Source organism: Microcaecilia unicolor, chromosome 8 (assembly GCF_901765095.1).
Source record: "Microcaecilia unicolor chromosome 8, aMicUni1.1, whole genome shotgun sequence".
In the NCBI taxonomy this organism is placed as follows: Eukaryota; Metazoa; Chordata; class Amphibia; order Gymnophiona; family Siphonopidae; genus Microcaecilia; species Microcaecilia unicolor.
Window position 1 is genome coordinate 59,655,433 of NC_044038.1, and position 26,419 is coordinate 59,681,851.

At 44.6% G+C, this 26,419-nt stretch overlaps 1 protein-coding gene across 1 annotated transcript in view; it reads right to left on the bottom strand.

Moving 5' to 3' along the window:
- Positions 1 to 1,650: 1,650 nt before the first annotated feature.
- The window catches only part of NME4 (NME/NM23 nucleoside diphosphate kinase 4), a 49,569-nt gene continuing 24,800 nt past the window's right edge, over positions 1,651 to 26,419 (bottom strand). Inside the window, exons 4-5 of the mRNA XM_030212072.1 lie at positions 21,633 to 21,745; positions 1,651 to 2,053 (exon numbers count right to left, since the gene is read on the bottom strand). Of these exons, the coding sequence (XP_030067932.1) occupies positions 1,933 to 2,053; positions 21,633 to 21,745 (234 nt within the window). The 3' untranslated portion in view covers positions 1,651 to 1,932. The remainder of the gene's footprint in view (positions 2,054 to 21,632; positions 21,746 to 26,419) is intronic.

The following is a 26,419-nucleotide window of genomic DNA, read 5'->3' on the forward strand; positions in this document are numbered from 1 at the left end:
TATTTATTAAGAGTAACTAGCACAGCTCAACACATGCCTACTGCTCACAGATAACTTTGGAGCCCCCCCCCCTCCAAAAACTGAGATTTGACCACTGTATGCGAGTGGCAATAGAGGTGGTGGAGGATACCAAACAGTAGCATAGAGGGAAGCAGAAGAGAACTAGTGTACAAGGCATTGGGGGGGGGGGGGGGGGGGAAGAGTAGGTACAAGAGGATAACAAGAGTAATGACAGGGTAGGGAATGTGGTAGAAGTAGCCACACTGCAGAAGGTGGCAGGGGCAGATTTTTTTTTTTTAATCTTTACCATATCTGCCACTCTCTGCTTTTCCCCTTCCTTCAGATACCACTGTTCTCTCTTTTCTAGCCCAGGCCTCTACACTTGCTTCTCCCCTCACAGTGGCCTTCACCCTGCCTTCCTCACCTTTTGCAAAAAAAAAAAAAAAAAAAAAAAAAAAAAAATCACCATGAGTTGGTGGGAGATGGAGATGAGGGATCAAGGAAGGAGATACGAATAGGCGAAGTAAAAAAAGGTGGGGGAGAGGGAAGACCACTAGGAGAGGAAGAGGCAGCAGAAGTGTAGTAGAGACAAATGGAGCTTAAGTAGGAACATGAGGAAATAAACTGAAGAAAAACTCCAGAGACAGGTACAAAGAAAGAGAATAGAATAAAGGGGAGGTCAGAAATCAAGGAATCCAATAATCAAAGTAACAGACAATGAAACTAGGGGGTATCAAAAAGTTTTGGAAAACACAGGCCTGATATTCAGCCAGTGATCAGCATTTCACCGACTGACCTCAACAATAAACCCAGCATTAAATTGACAGGTAAATGGTGCTAGTGAAAACAGTTGGTTAAGTGCGATATTCAGCACTTAAAAAAAGCTATGAAGAACTGTGCGTTTCATGCAGTCCTGTGGTTATGTGCTGAAAATTGGCACTTAAACCTGCTAAGTGCCAACTCCGCCCCTGGAACACCCTAAAGTGATGCTGAAAATGTCTAGTTAGCATTGGACAAGTGATTCAAATCATTTTAATTTACTTTACCTATTCTAATTGATTGTTTTACCTGGCACTTCAAACCCATTTGTAAAATGAAAGGTGAATTAGTAATTGTGGTCTACAGTAAGAGGGGGGAAAAAAAAGCGTAAAAGAAATAGCTCAAAGAAGAAAAGAAAAGAAAAAAAAATTCTAGGCTCGTTCCTCCCCCAGCGTCTTACAAGATTACAATAACCATATTCTCTGCTTATAATACTGGGAAGCTTTGCCAGGTGCCCTTGGCCTGGATTGGCCACTGTCGTGGACAGGATGCTGGGCTCGATGGACCCTTGGTCTTTTCCCAGTGTGGCATTACTTATATAAGTATGAGCAGCGACAAGAAGCTAGAGTGGAGGGCAGTGAAAGGGGAGACACTGCACATTTCTTAGTGACCTTCACAACAGAATTGCTGCATATGAAGGTCACTGCTACGTACAACCAGCCACTTGCATTGTGCCTGGATATCCCAAGGGAAACCCTACACACCCATATTTCAAAGGCAAAGAAAGGCAGCTGGTATGCGAGTAGAGTGGTGGGAGCCAGTGCTGCCCCGACACCCCCAAATGCACACCAGATGAACAAACGGCTTAAAAAAACACACTTGAAACAGGGGTACAACAAATCATGTTTTTAATGTTCAAGCCTTGCATTGAAACAGTGTAACATTTTTCCATCTCCTAGATACCCAGCAGAGACGTACTGTTTTTTTTTTTTCAAGCATCAAGGAACAAGGACAGTAAAGAGTTAAGGTTGCTCCGGGCATCTTCTGAAGGAATTGGTAGTTAAGATGTCCTGCTCTCCCTGCCTAGAGGCCTACAGCAGCACAGTCTGTGTGCAGGGAGATGAATGAACTGTCAGAGGTAGTACGGATTCTGTGTGGGGCAGTGAGGAAGCCTCACGGCTGGTAAAGGTTGCTGTGATCACAACATTCCCAGTCCACCAACTCGCTGCTACGGAACCACAGGCTGATCTCCTTCTGAGCCACTTCCACAGAGTCACTGGCATGAATCACATTCCTGATTGGGGAGGGTGGGGGAAGGAAAAATATAAAAGGCATTACAAACGGGAACCTGAAAAGTCCCTTCTCCCATATACCATACAACAGTTATTCCCAAACCTGTCATGGGGTGAGGGGGGGGGGGGGGGACCACAGCCAGTCAGGTTTTCAGGATATCCACAATGAACAGTCATGAGATTGATCTGCATATATTGCCTCCTTGGTATGCAAATCTCTCATATGCATATTCATTGAGAATATCCTGAAAACCTGACTGGCTGAGGTTCCCCCAGGACAAGTTGGGGAATCCCTGCCATACTAGAAAAACACATACATCAGTAAGTGAGCAGCACAGACCCAGTGCAGGTAATATGGCTGTGACACATTTACACCCCCCCCCCTCTCAAAGGTTAAGAGGTTCTGTGTGCGCTACATCCAGGTTACAGTGGAAGGGAAGTCTGCAATAGTGGGCTCTGTAATCCAGATCAGAAACAAATTAGCAAAATGTTTTTTTATAAAAGGGGAAGGGGGTGCTAATTTGTTTATAAAGGTGGTACAAAGGGATGGGTATCTGAGAATATTCTCAGGTATTCTGGTACCCAATGAGTTACTCTGCATTTGGATCAACAGATAATGTTGCACAAGTTAATTTTACTAGTTGCTGTCAGAAAAAGCAGACTAGGCTTCGCCTAGTAGCTCAGGTAGAACTAAAACACCCTCAAGAAAGGTGACGCATTTTTGGTACAATAACTGGTAATAACCCATCCTGAAAATTGTGAACTGAAAGATACACAATACAAATAAAAATAAATTAGATTGAAATAGTGGAAATTCATCAGTAAGGACTCGCCCGAGAGCTAAACATGTCTAGTAGGCTCAGCCCTATCAGAGGTCCTTGCTTCGATCCTCAGGTCAATTGGGATATGGCAAAAGGTTCACAGTTCTCAGGGGGGAAGGAGCTGTGCTCATCACTAACAGTGTGACAAGGCGGTGGCCGTAGTCAGAAGGTTGCTAGGCTGTATAGACAGGTGTGACCAGCAGAAGAAAGGTGTTGATGCCCCTGTACAGGTCTTTGGTGAGGCCCCACCTGGAGTATTGTGTTCAGTTTTGGAGGCCATATCTTGCTAAGGATGTAAAAAAAATTGAAGCAGTACAAAGAAAAAGCTACAAAAATGGTATGGGATTTGCGTTACAAGATAGTATAAGGAGAGACTTGCTGACCTGAACATGTATACCCTGGAGGAAAGGAGAAACAGGGGTGATATGATACAGATGTTCAAACATTTGAAAGGTATTAATCTGCAAACGAACCTTTTCCAGAGAGGGGAAGGCGGTAGAACGAGAGGACATGAAATGAGATTGAAGGGGGGCAGACTGAAGAAAAATGTCAGGAAGTATTTTTTCACGGAGAGAGTGGTAGATGCTTGGAATGCCCTCTCGCGGGAGGTGGTGGAGATGAAAACGGTAATGGAATTCAAACATGTGTGGGATAAACACAAAGGAATCCTGTTCAGAAGGAATGGATCCTCAGAAGCTTAGCTGAGATTGGGTGGCAGCGCCGGAGGTTGGGAGGCGGGGCTAGTACTGGGCAGACTTCTATGGTCTGTACCCTGAAAATGGTAGATACAAATCAAGGTCAGGTATACATATAAAAGTAGCACATATGAGTTTTTGTTGGGCAGACTGGTGGACCGTACAGGTCTTTTTCTGCCGTCACCTACTATATTAGTATGTTACTTAAGGGTGATATCTGGCAGCTGGATTCAGTGTTCATGTTTGCAGAGTTTCAGGAGCTCTGCTGCATTGGCCTCAGTCGTATAATGACCAGACCAGATCTGGGATGTGGGGGGGAATAAATAGGGAGAAAAGTCTCCAGGCAGTTGCGAAAGGTTCATAATGGCATATCTGAGCTCTGGTTCTGATGGAGCTGGAAGTACACAGGAGGAAACATTGGGCAAAAATGACTAACCAGCAACTTTCCAGTAAATAACCAAAGTGCTGGTTGGTTGCCTTACCAAAGTTAATTTAGCCAGAAACAGCATTACCCCTGGGCAGTCCTATCTTATCAGCTGTATTACATACAATAAAATCCACTTTAAAGTCTGTTTAAAAGCACTGCCAGCTTTTTCACCCCATGGATCAGGCAAGCATTCTTCCCCGCTTATTTCCACCCATGCTCTACCCTTGCATAATTATTTCCTTTGTAGAATATTTGAGCCCTGGAAAAAAAACATTGCTACTGTATCTCAGAACCATGCTGGCAAACTGCCACTTAAATGTGTTTATTTAAAAAACATTTCTATCCAGCATTATCTATAAAAATCTAAGCAGGTTACAACTAACAGTCAAACTTAAGACAAATATTTACACACGTTAAATCTTGCTTGAGCTGGTCTTAAATATCATAACTCCTGGCTGAATGCAGATCTTGGGAAATGTAAATTAATTAAAGTTACAGCTGCAATTAAAAAAAAAAAAAAAAAAAAAAAAGTTACAGGTGGAACTAATTTTAAACAGTTTGAAAATTGCCCCCATTTCCTGTGGCCAAAAATTGAACACTGCAGGCACTTTTAGATGTACAGTGAGGAGAAATTAGACCTTACTTGCTAATTTGCTTTCCTTTAGTGACAGACCTCATAGACCTGCCAACCAGAAATGCAACAAGATCAGCAGCAACATACCTAAATCTTCACTACCCAAGCAGCAAAGGTCTTAAATACAAATTAATGTATGCATCCAGCTTTTCCTATTTAAGTGCACAACTATGGAACACACTGCCAAAAATAGTAAAAAGTATGATCACCTAACTTTCTGGAAAGAACTAAAAACAAACCTGTTCAGAAAGGCATACCGCACCGACCCAACATAAGCCTGAGAACCTGCAACACAACAAAACCAAAAATCGTAATGGACACAACCCAACTTCCCTCTTCCTTCCTATGTTCCCTAATATACCTACCTTACATGAACCTATTCTACTACAACACCTGTATTTGTTCATTCCGGAACTGGCGAACGCCACTACGGTACTATGTAAGCCACACTGAGCCTGCAAATAGGTGGGAAGATGTGGGATACAAATTGCGTCTTTCCAGACTATCCTTAATGGATGGGTTATGCACTCCTACCAACAGATGGGTGGAGACTGGGAGGGACCACACAGCTAACTTATAGGCTACACCAGGATTCTGTACTTCTTAAGAGTCAGTATGAAGGTATCAAGAACAAAGAATAAGAACCAACAAATCTTCTCTAACCCTTCTCTCCCACGGCTTCATGTGATGTGCCGGAACGCTGTGCTGCAAAGGAAGCAGCTGCCTCAAACAGCAAGAGCTATAACAGATAATCCAATGCCGAAAAGAAGCTGTACAATGCTCGTTTCCTCGTGTACTCTCCCCGAAGAGAGCCATCAGTTTAAAGAGGGTTTGGTTTTTTTTGTTGTAACAAAAAAAAAAAACCCACCCTGGGGGGGGGGGGGGGGGGGGGGGGGGAGTTCTGATTTTTGGATGGAAGTACACTGAAAAATTCCCTGCAGAGATAGCCACCAAAATTGTAGAAGGCCAGATCATAACAGTACAGGCGAGTTCTAGGCCAGTCTGGACTCTGGAGGTACTAAGGGAAAGCAAGTTTAACAGGTAGGGTCTAATTTCTCCTCTTAGTGTCCCCTCCAGACCAGCCTAGATGGATGGGAAGCATAGGTGCCGACTCCGTGGGTGCTCGAGAACCCTCAATATTTTACGGACCGGAAGTTCCCTTCCAGCCCAGCTAGAATTTTAGAACTACTACTACCCTCCGAGTTCCAAGGCCACCCCTTCCCCCTCCGTCCGAATTTTACCTCGTGTCAGTGAAAAGCGTGCACTGCAGGCTCGTCAGCGCTTCAGCCTTCCCTTCTGTCTCTCAGCTCTAGTCCTGCCCTTGCGGAAACAGGAAATGAGGGCGGGCCAAAGCAGAGAGACAGAAGGGAAGGCTGAAGCGCTGACGAGCCTGCAGTGCACGCTTTTCACTGACGAGAGAGACAGAGACTTCACTGACGAGAGAGACAGACAGAGAATGCACCACCTGTAAAAAAATTAAAAAAAAAAAATTTTCAGCACCCCCAATCATTTTGAAAAAGGTTGGCTCCTATGATGGGAAGTACCAAAGCAATGAGCATCAAGGGTGGGGCCAGAGCCCCGTCTCAAATATCCAAACCCCAGAAGTTGTGTCCTGATGAGCAAGAACATCTATATGGGTAGTACCTAGCAAAGGAATACAAATAGGACCAGCCTGTCACTCTACAAATCTCCTATGGTGGTACCAAAGCACTCTGTGCACAAAGCCACCTGCCGTCTGGTAGAATGTGTTTTAAGAGCATCTAGGACCACTCTGCCACCAAGGAGGTAAGCTGAAGCAATGGCCTCCTTAATCCAACTCAATATGATAGCTGGTTGAAGGACCTAGTGGCGTTTCAGGCTAACATAACAAATTGACTATCCTGACCAAGGCACAAAAAACCCTGGCTCTCTAGGCCACTTTCCTACCTGAGGAAACATGATTGAGGCAAAAAGTCTGCAGTTTCTTCAGTACTGGCACTCAAGGACACTCATGTTAAAAAAAAAAAAAAGAGGCACAAAACATTCTGCAGACAGAAAAATTGCCATGAAAACACTGTATGGTTGCAGAGTGGTATCCAGAGAATACTAAGAAGTGGCTACACTGGGAAAGAGCATGGATGGGTACCCGATACTTGGGAGATATTCTACGGTCTCAAGGGAGTGAAATTCTGGCCACCACCCGCAGAGTCCCGACTGGATTAAGTCACCTATTGCACACATGGCTACAGTTGCGAAGGCGGGTATTCCCAGATAGAAAATACTTCTCACAAATGGCCATGTGGAGCACCGGGTTTCCCACTGGGAGCATCAGAAAAAGCATACCAGGGATGGGCCCGCAAGGGGTTACACAGGCTGGGACAGGTATGGGATAAGGGGAAGGCCAAGGACTTCGAGATGTTGCAAGAAGAGTATGGATTGGAGGAAAGACCTGGTGTACTACCAGTGCTTAAGAATTACCTCCATAGACGTGCTGGGGAGGAGTTGGAGTTGGCTGAAACAGTCTTAGAGAGTGCAATTCGGGGAAGGGGAGGGAAAGGAAGTATAACTAGACTGTATAGGGCGCTCCTCTTGCTCTCCTCTCCCCAGGACTATTATGTGGACAGGTGGGAACGGGAATTGCAAGTAAATTACCCGCTGGACTGTTGGAGTATCTATAGATATTTGTTGAAGCCCTCTATTACACAGCCACTAATTGAAAATGGATACAAAATACTATACTGGTGGTACTATACACCGGATAAACTTCAAAAGATATACCCACAAGTATCAGCAGAATGTTGGCGAGAGTGTGGGGAGAGAGGCACAATCATGCACATCTGGTGGGGCTGTCCAAAGGTTCAAAGGTATTGGGCCCAGGTGCTAGCAATGGTCCATAAGATAGTAAAGGTGGAGTACCCATGTAGAGCAGAACACTGTCTACTGCACCTTCGGCCCCCCCAAAATTCAGACATCTGCATAAGCTAGCTGTTCAATGTTTTGTGGCAACCAAGATCATGCTAGCAAGGGCCTGGAAACAGATAGAAACACCAGCAATACAGCTGGTAATTAAAGTGGACCTCATCTATCAGATGTCAAAATTAACGGCCTTACGAAAAGGAAAGGTCCAGATGTTTCAGAAAGTGTGGCAAACATATGAACATGAGAGGGAACCATTATTACTATCACCACCAAAGTGCTAGTGGGAAGGGGGAGGGGATTTAATAAGGAAGTTTCTGAAATACTGTTAAGCTGCTGAGTCTGGAAAATGTATGTTATAGAAATGTTCAGTTATGGATAAATGAAAGTCTCAATAAAAATGATTAAAAAAAAAAACCCAAACACTGTATGGTTGAACCACTACATCAGTAGCTATTGGATCGTGCTAATTAAGGCTCTACCAAATAGGAGCTAGGGCCTAATCATGATCAAGACCAGAAAAGAATTGGAAAGTGTGCTGAAGAGAGCTGTATGACGAAACTGCAGTGCTCACCTAAATAGGAGATGTAGAGGCCAGCTGTATTATGAACCTTTATTCAAGGTACCACATCTTCCACAAGGAGAAACACTACCGAGTCTATGAAGGAAAGATTTTGCTAAAGCCTTGAGGGCAAAGAGACTAAGAAAATTAACCTAGGTAGAGAAAAATGAACCCCCCCCCCCCCCCCCCCAAAAAAAAAACAACCCAAAAAAACTCTAGCGCGGGGGTGTTCCGAGGGCCACAATCCAGGCAGGTTTTCCCCAATGAATACGCATGAGATTCATTTGCATACAATGGAGGCAGTGCATGCAAATGGATTTCATGCATATTCATTGTGGAAATCCTGAAAAACCCGACTTGGCGAGGTCCGAGGTTGGACATCCCTGCTCTAGAGCAAAAAAGGCAGCCGACTACCAAAAGTAACAGCATATAATTTGTCAACACCTACGAAGAAATTCCAGCTGCTCAAGAAAAAATATTTCTGGCTCATAACAGGGCTAAAGGTAGCTGAAAAGAATAAAAAGCCAACTGGTATTAGAAGATATGTAGTTGAAACAGTTATGTTAAGCTACTTGACTGGTGCAGGACAAGCCCAGAGAGAACAAGGTGTCTGATATGAGAATTTGAGCTTAATCTTTTCAAATGGGATCAAAAGGTTAAGACCAAGTGAGGTTGTGAAATAAAGATCAAGTGAGCCCTTGCGTTCAAAGAAGCACTGGGCTTCTGGAAAAGTGTGAGCTAGGAAACCAAACAACTGAATATCAGTTCCCTGGAACAGGAGCCATGTGGTATAGCTTTCCCAGCAAGCTGTATTTGTTAGGAGTAATGTACCACCTCTGAAGAGATTCACTCAAGGTATTGCATTACCCTAGTACTCCGCCAACTGCATTGCACAGAGATGCACAGAGAAGCAAAGAGGCTAGGCTCCACCGAAACAGAGGTTGAGTTCCACGCAGCCCACAAACAAACCCTGCTTAGCATATGCCAATAAGGTGGACCTAGCATGTGAGGCTAAGGCTGGTGAATTGAAGGTGATAAGCTCAGCTGAATTTGGGCCGCCAAGATCAGCTAAGGCCAAGTTGTTAAATTTGGATGAATTAAAGCTGAAACTATGCAGACACTCATCAAAACCTATGATGTGAAGCTCGGCTAATAGACTCAAAGGAGCTGAGTCTGCGAAGTTGGCCAAACTAGCTGAAGCCATGAGGCTAAACTCTTGAACCCATGAAAAATGAAAAGCGCTGCCCACATTATATACAGGTACTTTTACTGTCCCTAGTGGGCTCACAATCTAAGGTGTGTGTGGGATTTTTTTTTGTATCTGAGCAAATGGAGGGGTAAAGCCTGTGTTTCCTAAGTCAGTCCTTGCCAGTCAGGTTTTCAGCATATCTACAATGAATATGTATGAATGATCTGCATACACTGCCCCCCCCCCAATTGTATGCAAATCTTTTACGCATATTCATTGTGGATGTCCCAAAAACCTGACTGGCAAGGGGGTACTCCAGGACTGATTTGGGAAACACTGGGTTAAATGACTGCCCAGAGTCTAAAAGGAGCTGCAGTGGGAATCCAACTCAGTTCCCCAAGGATCTCAGCTCACTCTTCCTAATGGCCAATGCAGTGTGTTTTATATCAGCTGGCACTGTCAGGAGGAGACAAGGTATATAAAAAAAAAAATAGACTATTGTAGGAAGCAAACTCAGGATGGGGGAGGGGGGGGAAAGGAAAGGAAAAGACATCTGAAAGCTATTATCTAGAGAATTCTCTCTTTGCCCTTGGAAAAATGCTCACAAAGAAACTGGACTCAGTAATTTCAGTGCTACTACAGAGGGGCCAAGTACCTGGGAATCGAGAGTTGCATGGGGACCGACATTTCACCTGTCCACCCTGGAATCTAACCAGTCCCTGCTGGAATCTCCCCCATCCCATAAAACAAGTATCTACTGCTATGCACATAAGTATTGCCATACTGGGACAGACCAAAGGTCCATCAAACCCAGCATCCTGTTTCCAACAGTGGCCAATCCAGGTCACAAATACCTGGCAAGATCATGCTTTTACATGTTTATTCAGGGACTGTTTTTACTCAGCTAAAAGACCTGCTGGTTTATCTACAGCCTTGGCTGTGTTTACAAAAGAGTTAAATGCCTATTAACGTCACCCAATTCTTAACTTGGAAAGGCATTAGAAAAAAATAGTCTCCCTAATACCACCTGTAGCCTTAACCTTAAGGGGGGGGGGGGGGGGGGGAAGTAGGTTAATAATTATGATGGCATAGAGTGCTTGGGTTTGATGACCTCTCAATGCCTAAACGTCTGTCCTCACAGCCACCGCTATTATTTCAACATTATTAATAAGTGCATGCCTTGCACTCCTGACATTAAATTGTGCAGAATACAAACCGCGCTCAATTGCATGTAATAGGCAGATTTTTCAAGCGCCTATAACCCCTTGTGTGAACAGACCCGAAATTTCTTGTGACTTTTGCTTCTCCTGTGTGTGTGTTTAAGAACAAAAATGTGAGTTACTATTCCTGGGGCGCATACTGTGGCAAGGAGAAGGCTGTTGTGGCAGAAGTTAACATTGTAGAGATTGCAGTATGTCTGGTGGGACGCCAGTCAGTCCGGACATATCGCGTCACTTGTCATTTTGATTTCCAGATCATTTATAATTATATATGTTAAACAGCACAAATCCCAGTACAGCTCCCTGCGCCACACCACTATTCACTCTTCCATTGAGAAAAATGGCCATTTAACTCTACCCTTTGTCTTCTGCTTTACAGTAGCATAAACATTCAATTGGATAGCACATAATTGACAAAAATATTTTCACAGCTTTCCTGAACAGTAAATTATCCAACAATGTATGAATTCCAGATCATACCTGCCTGATATGGAAAGGATAGCATTAATTACTTGCATGTCAGTTGCTTCCATTGGTAACTGTATATGTGCTGTATTTGTCAGTGTTTGAATGGATGTGTTGCTTTGGGGGGGGGGGGGGGGGAGGCAGATGTTTGAAGGAGTGCATTAGCAATTTTCTCGTTTTAGATGGTTTACTGTTGCATATTGGGAATAGATTGGTGTTGTCTTTGTCCTGTTCTGTATGTAACAAATGACTTATTACCCATGATATACTGCTGGATTATAAAATGGATTTTTTAAGTGGTCATCAAGACATGATTCTAAGAGTCAATGGAGGCTTACAGGTTTGGGGGGGGGGGGTATGAAAGCCTCTTTCCTATAAAGAACAGGCAGTGTGGCAGCCAAGGGAAAGCAAATGTAAAGCTCTCAGGCCCTTCACAATTTAGCCTGCTTCAAGGGTTGATCATAACCCAAATGATTGCTGACAATTATGATGGATAAATGTCTAATTTAGTCGTCAATGGCTATTTCATATTCAGATGAACCTTGACTCAGCCTTCTTTCCCTGCAGAACTGAGGCAGGTTTCAAATGTTTGCATACCTCCAGTTAGCGGGAAGTTCCACTCATATTGTAGGCACACAAGGGATATGGTTTTCAGTCCAAACCTTCTGGCTGTGGAACTCTTTATAGATGGGAATGTGAGGGACCCCTGGTCTGACATTTTCTTGGAAATGTGTTGCTGGTGTTTTTATTACCAAGAGGTGAACAGTGATATGTTGCTGTATAGATACAGCTCAGTTACATAATGAATTCACTTTGTGGGAGCCATTGTTTAATTCTGCTACCTTGAATTAAAAAAAAAAAAAAAAAAAAAAAAATCAGCTTGTTGGAATCAGGAGTTGAAGTAGCAAGCTAGTTCCAAAACAGTACCCAAAATACTGTGAAGTGAGTTAAGTATATGAAACTACTAACCCCAAAACAAGCTCAAAATCCAAAAAGTAAGAATCAGCAGATAATCGCTCAAATATACTGCCACAAAACGCCTAGCTACCCCCTGGGGTTACCCTGCAGCCACTTAGAGGGTTTAGCTCCAGCACAGCTCAGGTCCGCATGCACCTGCTGCTTGTGCTGTACACTAGCGCCCTCCTCCCACCGACTGGGTCCCAACCACCTCTGTGCGAGTCTACCGCTCTCAAATTATCCCCAGTGATTTTCTAGGTTACTGAAGGCCACATTCCCAGTGGTCCTACAGTTCCCAGAAAGCACTCGCAGACCAACACACAAACCACCATGATTCTGCATCAGTCCAGACAAAGAGGCAATAAACTAAACTTGTTTGTCTTAAAAAAAAAAAAGAAAAAAAAGAAAATTGAAGTGTGTACAAAAAAAAAAAAAAAAAAAAAGGTGCAATCAGCAAACAACAAGCAACTGAAATTTAGATCAATTATAACAGTAACTAAACATTTTTTACTTCCTAAACAGTACCTGGGGAGATCAGAACATAGTTGCTCAACAGTTATCAAATACAACTGTTTTACATGGCTTCAGCAAAGCGCTTTTTCCTTCTGGGCTGAAACTGGGGAAAAAACCAGTACAATCCAAATGGGGGGAAAAAAAAAAAAAAAAAAAAGCTCCTGGGCTGATCAGAGCTCAGACAACAAGCTTTAAAATAAAGCTGGTTACATCACTATAGGAATTTCCTTTATTTGTGTGCTAACTAAAAGCAGGAACAGTTTTAAACAAACATGCACCACCTGCTGGCCAAACTAGAGAAATGCACTTCAAGAATAAAGGCAGTTTTACAAGCTTAAAACATACTGTTCTGTCACATATGTTTAAACAAACACTTGGAAAAAAAGAAAAAAAAAAAAGCCTCAAAAATAATCATAGCATCTATGACTTCCTTTTTCTCTAACAGTTCCAATACCGTGTTTCTTTTTTTGTGTGTGTTTGTTAAACACGTGTGTGATTATCTGCAGACTCTTACTTTTGTATTTTGACTTGGTGTTTTTTAATTGGTATTAGTACCTGAACAATGTTAACTCCATGGCTAAGGAACCAGAAGTGAACTGAACAAGCAAAGCAGAAGCGTAGCCAGGTGGGGCGCAGGGGGAGCAGTCGCTCCCCTAAGCAGCTGTTTTAAAAAGTGGCGCCTATGCGCCTCAACCCGATAAATCTTTTTTTTTCTGCCGGTGCTCTCCCTTTGGCGCGGTCACTTTTACTTCCCGATGCGTTCTCCCTCCTGCGCCGGTGATTGTCAGCCTGCCAGCGTCGGGGCTTCTGCTGCTTCTCCTCAGGCGCGCATCCCACCTCTGCGCAAAACAGGAAGTTGCTTAGAGTAGGCGGGTCGCTCGCCTGAGGAGGAGAAGCAGCAGAAGCCCCGACGCTGGCAGGCTGACAATCACCGGCTCAGGAGGGAGAGCGCCGGCAGAAGATAGGGTGAAGCCAATTTGTAATCTAGCTGGAAGGAAAGGGGAAGACGGCAGGGAGCTGGATGGGAGGGTCAGAGTGAGAAAGGGAAGGGACACATACTGGTTGGGAGGAGGAAGAAGAGAGGGGCTGGATGGGACCTGAAAGAAAGTCAGAAAGAAGGAGAGGAGAAAGATCTGGAAGAGACCGTTACTGAATGGAGAGTGGGAAGGGACAGGTGCTGGTTGGAAGGAGGAACAGAGGGGAAAAATACTAGAAGGAATGGTCAGAGCGAAGGGGCAAGTGCTAGAAGGAAGAGTCAGTGAGATGGGTTAGAAAGGGGACAGATGGCGAAAGGAAGGTGGAAGAGAAGGGACAGACTCTGGAAAATAGGGAGAGAGAAGGGAGAAAGGGGGCAGACATTGGATGGAAGGGGAAAGAGTGCAGGCTGGATGGAAAAAGTAGAAGAGGCACACACTAGGTGGAAGAGGGTTAGGGGCAGGCACTAGATGGAAGGGGGGGGGGGGAAGAGAGGGACATCCTATTATTTCACAGTTTGTTTGTTTTTTGCTAACTCTCCCCCCTTTTCCAGCACCTTCTTTCTATTTTCACTCCTCTACCCAATATATTCTCTCTTGTTTTCTCTCACCCCCTCCAGCATCTCTCCCTAACACTCCATCCAGCTGGATGGAAGGGGATAGGCCTCTAAAGGGGTTGAGTGAGGGCAATTGCTGGCTTGGAAGAGGGAGGGAATATTGGAGGATGCTAGACATGAGGTGAGTAGGAAGACGGGGGATATGCTAAACAAGTGGGAATAAAAAAAAAACAGAGGGGGGTACTGGACATTACACGGGGATGAGGACCAAGAAGGGGTATGCTGCACATGGAAGGAGTAGGGATAAAGGGGAAATGCTGACATGGAAGGAGAGAAGGACAAGCAGGAATGCTGCATACGAGGGGGGAGTAGGGTGTCAGGGAAGAGACAGTTACTGAGGGAGATATACTGGATGGAGGTGAGGGAAAGAGGACATCCTGGACAGAGGGGGGTAAGAGAAAACGAAAGAGAATATACTGGTCAGAGGAGTAAAAATAGAAAAAGGGTGCTGTACAGAAGAGAGGAAAGAGACGGTGATGGAAGAGAGGGGATAGCAAAAAAACCCAAAAACTATGATATAGGATGAAGAATGGGAGATGAAAACTGTAGGCAGATGTGGTTAAAAATAAAAAGGAAGATTGAAGACTAAGTAATAAAAATGAATGCTAAGAGGCAGAAAACTAAATGAAGGAAAACTGAAAGGAAAAGATCAGTTCAGAGGAGAGAAAGTGAAGAAAGCAGGAAGGGAGAGAAGAAGTGGCAGATGAACTGGAGATCATGTGAAGAAAGTTAAGAAAAGTCAGAAACTGGAGACTGAGACAAACATGATGGGAAAAAGAAAACAAAATGACCAAACAACAAAAGGTAGAAAGAAAATTTTTTATTTTTAATTCACTGAATGGAAAATGTCAGTTTTACAGTAAGTTTACACTGCTTTCTTTATATTTTGCAGAGTGCTGTTTTGATTTCTCTCTCTCTCTCTCTAGTGTTGCAGTGTGGCTTCTTGGGTTTTAAGTTTAGTCTACATATTCATATTTTAACTGTGGTAATTTATTCTGTACCTGGCAAGGGTGTTCAGTGTTTGTGACTGAGGCCAGGTACTCTGTTTGCACCTAGTTTCTGTTTAAGCATCTGTAAGAATTCAACTTGTTCCAGTTTTCTAGTGGGCATACTGATGTTCTAGTTCCTACTGTAGTATTTCCTGTGTTGCATTTTTCTAGATAAGGTCGTTGTTGTGTTACTTCTGTAAATCTGTGGTGTTATGGTCAAGTAGATTATATAGATTTTGAGTGATTTTTGTAGGCTTTGTATTACAGGTACAGCTGTTCCTGGTAGAGTACAGGGGCGTTCCTGCTAATGGTGTCACCAGACTCATGGCTGAAGAATGGAGTGTTGGTTCTCCTGAACCACAGCGGAAGAGCCAGCCCCAGTGGCACCAGCACTGCACTCTTCAGTCATGATCATGACAACACTAGCAGCACGAGCACTCCTGGTTGACAGAGTATGAAGTGCAGCTAAGTGCTAAAGAGCCAATGTGGGGTGAGGATGCTGTAAGTTAAGAGTGTGAATGGTAAATGACTACAAATACTTTGCTTCATAGTTCAGGAAAAATTCAGTGAAAAATGTTTGGGCAATTCATAATGTGTTACCGAGCAGCATTCTTAGATGACTATCAGCTAACTAACCATAACAAAAATAATATCAATTTTTCTATTGTGCAATGCGTTTCTCCACTACCAGGGAAGTAGACACATACTCATACTGTTTCCTGTGGTTTCCAATTTGACTTCTGCTAGTTCAGTTGTGTGATCGTTGCTGGCGCCTATTTTACAAAAGTCTGCTCCCCCTGACCTTAAAACCTAGCTACGCCTCTGAAGCAAAGTTGGTTAGAAGTTGCTATTGAAAACAGACTAGGAAAAGGGCCAAATTTTTGGCTGAATGGACAAAAGCAGAGGCATTTAGATCTTTTTCCTTTACAGAAAAAGGCTTATACCCAAACTCACAGTGGTAATAACTTTTTTATTTGTTACATTTGTACCCCACATTTTCCTACCTATTTGCAGGCTCAATGTGGCTTACATAGCACTGTAAAAGCATTCACCAGTCGGTTGATAACAAATACAGGTTATATTGTGGTCGAAGTGAGGTAGGTGTGTAAGAGGCACCATGATGATGGAAGGGATGAAGATTGTATATTGTCCAGTATGATCACTGGTTATGTTGTGTTGCTGGGTGTAGGGATTTACGCTGGATCGGTGAGGTAAGCCTTTATGAAGAGGGTGGTTTTTAGTGATTTCCTGAAGTTTAGATGTCATGGATTTTTTTCACAGCTTTTGGGAGTCCATTCTATAGTTGTGTGCTTACGTAGGAGACACTGGATGCACAAGTTTTGTGTTTCAGTCCTTTGCAATTTGGGTAATGTAGGTTTAGGTTTGATCGTGATACCTTATCATGTCCAACTACTGAGGCAGTTTTGTGTTGGGCCAGAGACCTTGAATCCAAGATCAGAAGTCCAGATTAAAAAGAAAAGAAAAGAAAAAAAAACAGGTATATTAATGATCAGTAAAACATAAATGGAGTCTAAACCCGTAGTGCCAAACATGCAATGAGCTGTTGCCAGTAGCAGCAAACCACTACTGGCAATTGCTCATTGGCACTACGGGTTTAGATTCCGGGACCATTAATATACCCCCTTTCAGTTTATCTGGACACCTGACGAAAGCATGCACTGAAACACGGACCTTGTAGAGTCCTTCACATCAGTGAATGGTGTCTGATATCCAATGATCTTGGATTCAAGGTCTCTGGCCCAACACAAAACTCCCTCAGTAGTTGGACATAAGGTATCACGATCAAACCTAAACCTACATTACCCAAATTGCAAAGGACTGAAACGCAAAACTTATGCATCAAGCTTCTCCTACGTAAGCGCACACAACTATAGAATGGCCTCCTTACATGCTGGTCTTATTGAAGCAGGCTTCAGTTGGACCCTGACAATCTGGTGAATTATACATCCATCTTTAGTCTTCCTTTTATAATTAGGGCTTTGTAATGCTACAGCTGCTTCAAGACTATACTGAGGTCAATGGAAGTTTTTGTAAAAAGGGCAGTATTGGAGATAAAGAAACAGATGCGTTGATGGTTGTGAAGAAACCGTGTTTTAAGCCTGTAAAACGTATTGGCTCTTTTCCTGGTTTTAATTATGTCTGAAGTGTATTTCTCCTATTTGGCCAGCAGATGGTGCATGTTTATGATTAAAGCTGTTACAAACAATGGAGTGTTTTTTTTTTCTTTAGTTTGACACAAACGGAAAGCAAGAAGCAGTATATATTTAAAATCTTGACTGGGCTCTGACTGGCCCAGGTGTGCATCTCATCTGGACTTAGGTTTGAGTTCAGTCATAGCCAGGGAGAGGGAGAGAGACTGTTTGAGGATTGGTAAGTTATATGTCCACATCTTCCCAGGTACTGATAAAGAATCCTGGTGGTTTGTGTGTTGGGGTCTGTGAGTGCTTTCTGGGAACTGTGGGACCACTGGTAGTGTGACTCCAGTAACCTAGAAATCACTGGGGATAATATGAGAGCAGGAGACTCGCCGAGAGGCGGTTATCATCCAGGGAGGAGGGTGCTAGTGTAGAGCATGACTGGCAGGTGTAGGTGGACCTGAGCTGTGTTGGGGACAGACCCTCTAAGTGGCCGCAGAGTACCCCAGGCAGGAGGCTAGATGTTTTACGACAATGGTATTTTTGATACCTTAAGCCACGTGATTGTTACAGCACTTGAATGAAATTGGTATTGTCACGGTTTAATTTTTTTTGCTGGATGAAATTCGGATTGTTGTAACCCTTTATTTGAAAGGGTAACCGATACACTTGTGTCTCAGGGCTCCTTGCTTTTGCCTTTAATATATAGTGCTTCTGAACCCTCTCCTAGAAGAGCACCACTGCAATGACTAGCATGGATTGAAGACCCACAGAATGCCAATCATGCACATTCACTATGATAATCCTGAAAACCCAACTGGCCAGGTATGCTTCCTAGATAGTTCAGAAGCACTAATTTAGTAGATGTATAGCCTGCCCATCACACCATCATATTCTCCAAGCAGTTTACATGTAAACATTTCACATTAAAAAAAAAAAAAAAAAAAAATTAAAAAGATCAAATACCTCCCTCAAAAGAGCCTTGAAGTTATTTCCCAATCAAACCCATTTCTTCACATAAAATCAGGAGAAAAATTCAAATAAAATGTATTGCAGGCCTCCACAAAACACACTATTGGATATCAGACACCATTCACCGATGTGAAGGACTCTACAAGGTCCGTGTTTCAGTGCATGCTTTCGTCAGGTGTCCAGATAAACTGAAAGGGGGTATATTAATGGTCCCGGAATCTAAACCCGTAGTGCCAATGAGCAATTGCCAGTAGTGGTTTGCTGCTACTGGCAACTGTTCGTTGGTGCATGTTTGGCACTACGGGTTTAGACTCCATTTATGTTTTACTGACCATTAATATACCTGCTTTTTTTTTTTTTTTTTTTTTAATCTGGACTTCTGATGAAGGCACGCACCTTCAACATCAGAGAATGGTTGTCTAATGTCCGAATTGTGCCATTATTTTCTGGATGCCTGCAATAAAAGATTTGAATTGCTCTTCCTGATTCATCGCCTGGTCATTCCCACCCTTTTTTTTTTGTGCCACTGAAAAAGGCTCACTCCTGCACATATTGTCTGTTTTCCAATCTAATTGGAGGACCATTAAAAGCATCTGTAGTGATGTTGTAATTGTTTTAATAATAAAAAAAAAAAAAGCATCTGTAGTGAAGAGCAGAGTAAACAAGATGACTGATAATGAGATAAAACCAACAAGCCTCACCAACATAATCAACTTAAATCTCCATCACTGATGGACAGGATGCTGCCAGTGGAGCAGAATCAAGCTAGGAGTGACTCAATCAAAATTTCCCTTATCCTATCAACCATTACACTATAGTGTTTTGGGCAGTTTGTATTGCCCCGCTGGTTAAAGCAGGTAACTCCACAAAAATCAGCAAAATTACAGTAATCTAAAGATGGTGAAAAAAAAGGCTTGCAAAACCCATTGAAAGTCTGCGAGACCGCAACTTCTAGAAAAGAAAGCTAGTAACTTGTTTCACATATGTACAAATCCAAAACCAGAGTCCAGAAAGATATTTTATTTCTGAGTGAAAAGGAATCGTCACATCAGAAAAGGAAATAAAAATTCTAGAAAAGTTGATGACTACTTCAGGCCACTAGCAACATTACTTAAAAGGAGTTAATCAGTGTTTAAAAAAAAAAAAAAAAAAAGCTATCATGAAACAGGCCAAAGGTCTGTTGAACTCAATCCCAAAAAGTAGCAGATTTCCCATTGTTCGTTTCCAGAGATCAGCAATGGATCTCTGCTCTATCGGGCTAATGAATTTATGAACTTTTCTTCCAGAAACTTATCCAAACCTCTTATAAAATCCCATCAGGTTAGTCACCCTGACCACATCCTCTGGCAATGGATTTCATTGCTTATTCCATTGGATAATCATTCTACACATGCTGTACCAAAGCTGCAGTCTTGTATGGCTATGGAAAAGCAATGATGGGAAGTAAATTAACTGAAGCCCAACACTACAAAAATAAATAAAAAGACCAAAAGGGGGGTTAGCCACCGCAAAAAACACTATTGCAATGCATTGGAAAAAGTCCGCTGGGCCAACTGTAGGTGATTGGGCTGAGAAATTTAAAACCATTATAGAGTTGGAAAAATTGACTGATAAGCGTAAGGGGAGATATAATCCAGAGGCACCTGAATGGATTCATCTAACAGATATTGAGGGGGTTTGGGCTGTTGGGGGAATCAGTTGTTGAGGGGTTAGTGGGAGGGATAAAAGGGTTATAAGCATAATTTTAAAATAAAAATTAAATTGTTGCATTGTCATGTGCTGGAGCCAATGGCTCGTTATGTTTGAGATGTTATTTCAATAAAAATTCAAAGTTAAAAAAAAAAAAAAAAAAAACGACCAAAAGGTTCTGAAGGTAGAAGACCAGGCTCCTTGGATCTTCCTCATGTTGAGCTGGTGGCAAAGGTTAAATTTAGCAAGTGAAAGATCAAAGTGTGGGACCTGGGGGTACCAGTCAATAAGGAATGGACTATGTGGTTAGTGTATCTGGGTTTAACAACAATAAAAAAAATAAAAAAGTTTGGACAAGTTCATGGTCTATCATTGAGATGGACATGGGGGAAGTTACTGTTGCTCCAGGATTGGTAGCAATGAATGTTGCTACTAATTGTGTTTCTGCCAGGTACTTGTGACCTGGATTGGCCACTGTTGGAAACGGGTACTGGGCTAGATGGACCTTTGGCTATTCTTATGGACTTGAGTACATTCTCATGGTTCTTCCTCCACCTCCATCCCGCTCTGTCAGAGTTCCTCAGGGATCTGTCCTTGGACCCCTTCCTTTTTCAATTTACACCTCTTCCCTGGGCTCCCTGATCTCATCCCACGGTTTCCAATATCATCTTTAAGCCGATGACACCAAGCTTTCTCTCTCCACACCAGACATCACTGCGGAAACCCAGGCCAAGGTATCGGCCTGCTTATCCGACATTGCTGCCTGGATGTCCAACCGCCACCTGAAACTGAACATGGCCAAGACCGAGCTTATTGTCTTCCCACCCAAACCCACTTCTCCTCTCCCTCCACTATTTGATAACACCCTCATCCTCCCCATCTCATCTGCCCACAACCTTGGAGTAATCTTTGACTCCTCCCTCTCCTTCTCTGCGCATATCCAGCAGATACCCAAGACCTGTCGCTTCTTCCTCTACAACATTAGCAAAATTCGCCCTTTCCTCTCTGAGCACACCACCCAAACTCTCATCCACTCTCTCATTACCTCTCACCTTGACTACTGCAACCTACTCCTCACTGGCCTCCCACTTAGCCATCAGTGCGTTCAGAACTCTGCTGCACGTCTTATCTTCCGCCTGGACCAATATACTCATATCACCCCTCTACTCACTTCACTGGCTTCCGATCAGGTACCGCATACAGTTCAAGCTTCTCCTACAAATGCACTCGATCGGCAGCCCCTCCCTACCTCTCTACCCTCATCTCCCCCTACCCGTAATCTCAGCTCTCAAGACAAATCCCTCCTTTCAGTACCCTTCTCCACCACCGCCAACTCCAGCCTCTGCCCTTTCTGCCTCACCTCACCCCATGCTTGGAATAAACTCCCTGAGACCATTCGCCAGGCCCCCTCCCTGCCCATCTTCAAATCCTCTCACAAAGCCCATCTCTTCAATGTCGCCTTCAGCACCTAACCAACATACCTCTATTCAAGAAATCTAGACTGCCCTAACTTGACATTTCGTCCTTTAGATTGTAAGCTCCTTTGAGCAGAGACTGTCCTTCATTGTTAAACTGTACAGCGCTGCATAACCCTAGTAGCGCTCTAGAAATGTTAAGAAGTAGTAGTAGTAGTAGTAAGTTAGGAGCACAGATTTGGCAATTGCACTGTTGATTATACTAGCTTAGTGTCCACCATTGAATTGAGTCTAATTAAATCAAAATAGAGTACAGGGGAAACTTTGGAGCCTGCATAGTCACACTGGCAGTTCTGCCTGTAAGCCTCCAGTAGGCTACTGGGCTCTGTACCTGCTGATGTGAAAGCTGAAGTCTCCTCGGATTGTTCCAGGCTTTGCTTCAACAGAGTCTGTCTCTCCAACCATGGCTCGGGATGTTCTGACCACATTATAACCTTCCCAGACCTGCAGGTGACACCACAATTACTGCATAGGTAATACTGGCTAAGATGAGGAACAGCAAAGACACACCCCAGGAGAAGGAGTGACAGGACAAAGCAGACATGTAAGAATGTATCACGGTTTCCTGGCTCTAGTAGACTAACATCAGGCCAGACATTTTTTCTTTTATTAAACATGTAAATACTTTTGTTAACCTACCTGGAATCTGCCTTATTGTAATGTTTCTGTAAATGTGAGGAGCTCTCTTGTTCAAAAAAATAAAGCAAGAACTGGTGGAGGTGGTGAAAGGCAGGGCTCAGCTCAGGAGAGACACTGAGCAGTTAAGGAAGGCTGTGGCAGGACACCTCAAGGAGTAACAGTGGCAGCTGCCAGAGGTCAGGGTACAGAAAGAGACAGCAACAGCGGTGGAAGGTCTGCGCTGCTGACAGTCAGCAGCATCGGCTCAAGATAAGAGGAGCAGAGGAGGTTGCAATGGAGAAGTGGCAGCACAGGACACTGATGAACATTGCAGGTCTAAGTGCAGAGAAAAAAAAAGCAACATTCTGATGTCACAAAGAGAAGGCAGAGTGACAGCTGGGAGCATTATTTTCCTTCCAACACACTGAAGGGGGGGGGGGGGGGTCGCTTACATAGGAGCACTGGCATTTTTAGCACGTGTTAAAAATAGGTGCACACTAAACGCTAAAGACTCCCATAGGAATACATTGGCGTCTTTAGCATATGCCTATTTTTAATGTGCGCTAAAAACACCAGTGTGCGTCTGGTGGAGCCAGGCAGGAAGATGGCCGCCGGGGAGTGAGCTCCGTCAGACCCCGAATCCGCGGGCACTGGACCCCCCCCCCCCCCCCGGAAGATCAGATGACAGAGGAAGGCTGGCGGGAGTGAGGGGAACCGGGTAATCCCATCGGTGGCAAGGACTGAGGACCCGCAAACCGGCAGCCGGCACCCGAGAGCGCGGAGACTAGCGCTGTGGAACGGACAATGGGGCCAGCTGAGGACAAAGTGGAAAGTGATCCGGGAGCACCCAAAAGACGGGGAGCGGAGCACACTGACTGTAGGTGAGCGAGACGGGCTTGTTTTCCTTCTCCTCCCCTCCCCCCACCCACGTGCAGCAGATCAGCGGCAGAGCAGGGAATGGAGGGATCCAGCAGAAGCGGGGGTGAGGCAGGGCCCAGGATATCCGAGGAGTGAAGGAAGAGATCAAGGGGCCTCTCCCCCCCCCCCCCCCGAAGGAAGCAGCAGCCTGAGGGACCAACTGGTCCAAGCTCACAGAGGGTAGAGTGGAGGAGCTGCCTGAACAAGGGACAGCATCAGGTCTGGAGAGGCTCAGCACTGAGGGCTCACATTTGAGAGCAAAGCAAGTAAAGAACATAACACGAAGGAGCTGGGTCCTGGGGACCTGGAGTTGCAGCACAGGCGGTGCCTGGTTACCCCCCCCCCCCCCCCAAAAAAAAAAAAAAATAGTGAGCAAACACAGTAGAAGCAAGAGGGGTAACTATAATGCTGCCGAAAAAGAGCATGGAAAAATTTCGGTATGCAGCGGACCAAGGGGGGGGGGGGGGGGGGGGAAGACGAAGCACGAAGCGGCTGAAACTCACCAGGGTGTGGAGAAGATGACTGATCCCCTTGGACTCAGAGGATGAGCCCCAAAGAGAGATGAGTTACACTACTGAGGAAAATCACCAAGGCAGAAGTGGTGGGCTGGTTCAAAGCGCTGAAATCGGAAATGGAGGGGGTCCGCAAAGATATCCAAAACTCGCTCCGGGAGATTTGCACGAAGATAAAGGACCTGGGCACACGAGTAGAGCGCGCAGAGGAGAAAATAGAAAGAATCCAGGCGGCTGACCAAAATAGAAAGGTAGAGGTCCATGGAGTTACCACAGAGATCCAGTTGTTAAAAGAACAGGTTGAGGATCTGGAGAACAGATCATGCCGCAACAATTTGCGGTTTAAAGGACTTCCAGAACCGGACATCTTTACCAACTGTGAAGTGGTAATTAAAGAACTGTGCCAGTATATCCTGAGCCCAGAGGGATAGGAGGGGCACCGGGAGATCGCTTACAATGGGCACATCGCAGCGCGGGATCCCCACGAGATGTCATTGCTTGTTTTTTGGACTTTCCTACTAAGGAATTGATATTGGCTAAAGCGAGACAACAGAAGGTGATAAACTGGAAAATTTGCAAAATTGGAGTACATCAGGACTTGGCGGGAACCACGTTGCAGAAAAGAGCAATGGGAGAGGTAACTACCTTTATGAGAGCTAAAGGAATTCGGTATCAGTGGCTTTTCCCTTTTGCAGTATGGTTAACAGTGGCAGGAAAGTCACGGAACGTGAAGACACCGGCGGAGGCGTGGGAGGCGTTGAGGCAGCTGGGCTGTGAAGGTGTCCCAGTCCGGGAACAACAGACACCAGATATGACGGAGCCCAGAGCAGACTCGGCATGGCAGATGGTGGCAAGCAGAGGAAAGAGGAATGAGAGAGCTGTATCCTGAGGACATAACTGCATTGGAACAGTGATAAGTTTGATAAACATTAGGCATATTGTGTGGGTGGGATGTGAGGGGAAGGAGGGGATTTGGAGGGAGAGGAGTGTCTTGAGGGCGAGGTGGGAGAGTGGGGCTCTGAATGACAAATTAGGAATAAAAGGAGAGAGTGGGGGAAATGGCAGAGCCTCTTCTCTGACCAACCGTGGTAGCAGTGTCGGGTAAGAGAAGGGAGGGGGGCAGGGGATGGCTTGAGAGTGGGGTCCTGGAATGTTAGACTCAACAACCCTGGGAAGAGGGTCATGAAAGATACATGAGTGGGGTGCGAAGTGATATTTTTGCAAGAGACATTTGAGACCCAGATATGGGTATCTGCTCCGCACTAGGGCGTATACTGAAGTGATGACATCAAGAGGCAGGAGGAGTAGCTATACTGATAAAACAGACATGTGGACTATCATAAAAGAATTCAAGGACACAACAGGGAGATGCGTGGCTCTAAGGGGATTGATACAGGGGAAGGAGGTAACACTGATTAACATCTACCTCCCAAACACAGGACAGGGGGAGTTTTACCGCACACTATGGGAAGAAATACAAGGGTTTATAGGAGGGCAGGCAATTGTGGGAGTCGATTTCAACATAGCACCAGATGCACATTTGGACCACTCGGGAGGAGGAGGATACCAGTCAGGGCAGGGGAGGAAGGCACTGCGTAAATTGAGCCATATGGAGTTGGTGGATAGCTGGAGGGTTGTATGGGGTTTACACGTTTTACTCCCATGCGGCGAACTCGTATACCAGGATAGATGGGTTGTGGGTACATCGAAATTGGGCCCCAATGATAGTGGAGACCGAAATAGAACCGATTTCAAATCTCAGATCACGCGATGGTGTGGACCAGACGAGGGCTGGGGATATGGAAAGAACACTACTAGGTGGAAACTTAATGAGTCTCTCTTGGGAGAGAGCAAGTGAGGGAGGACGTGCAGGCTAGTATACAGGAATATTGGAGAATCAAAGATACGGGGGAAGTGGGGGATGGGGTATTGTGGGATGCGATGAAGGCAGTGGTTCGGAGAATAAATGGGGAGCAAAAAAAAAAAGAGGGGACGGGTGATGATGGTTCTGCGAAGAGGGGACGGGTGATGGTTCTGCGGCACCGCTTAAGCAAATTGGAGAGAACTCACCAGAGAAACCCATCCCCACGAGTTTGGGAGGAGCTTAAGATAATTAGGGGAGAGCTGGAACAGGGGCAAATGGCAGAGGTGGAATATACGAGAACACGCCTTAAACAGCAGTTCTTCGAATTTACAAATAAATCCAGTGCTATGCTAGCTAGATGCCTGAGAGAGAGAAGGGTAAAGTCAAAGATACAAAAAAATTAAGGATGGGAATGGGGGGGGGCCCACACAGATTCGGACATAGAAAATGGATTTCTGAAATATTATACAGAATTATACAAAGCCCCCGAGGGGGAGCAGCCAGAAACCATAGCTAGATATTTGGACCACATCCAGTTACAGAGATTGAGCGATGAGGAGCGCCAAAGGATGGAGGAACCAATAGGACAGGAGGAAATAAAAAGGGGTTATTACAAAACTCCCCAACGGCAAGGCCCCAGGGCTGGATGGGTTTACGACACGGTTTTATAAACAATTTGAGAGCCTGATTAACCCGTTGTTGATGAGGGTGGGTAATGGGGTCCTAGAGGGCAGAGACCTCCCGGGATCTATGATGGAGGCGGGAGTAGCTATCCTGCCCAAACCTGGGAAAGACATGATGATATGTGGATCGTATAGACCTCGCTCACTATTAAATGTGGATGCGAAGATCATAGCAAAAGTGCTGGCCAATAGACTGGGCAGATTGTTGCCTAAATTAACAGACCAGTCCGGTTTTGTACCGGGGAGACAAGTGGGGGATAATATCAGAAGAACACTACACCTGTTGTGGGAGGCCCAAAAAACAGAGTCTTGATTTCCTATACTAGGATGCCGAGAAGGCTTTTGATAGGGTAAACTGGGGATTTCTGCGGGAGGTGCTCCTCAGAATGGGATTAGGAGGGAATTTTAGTCTATGGGTAGATACATTGTATAGGAACCCAAGAGCATGTTTGAACATTAATGGGGGCTATTCTCCCTTCTTCCCGATAGGTAGAGGTACCAGACAGGGATGCCCGCTGTCACC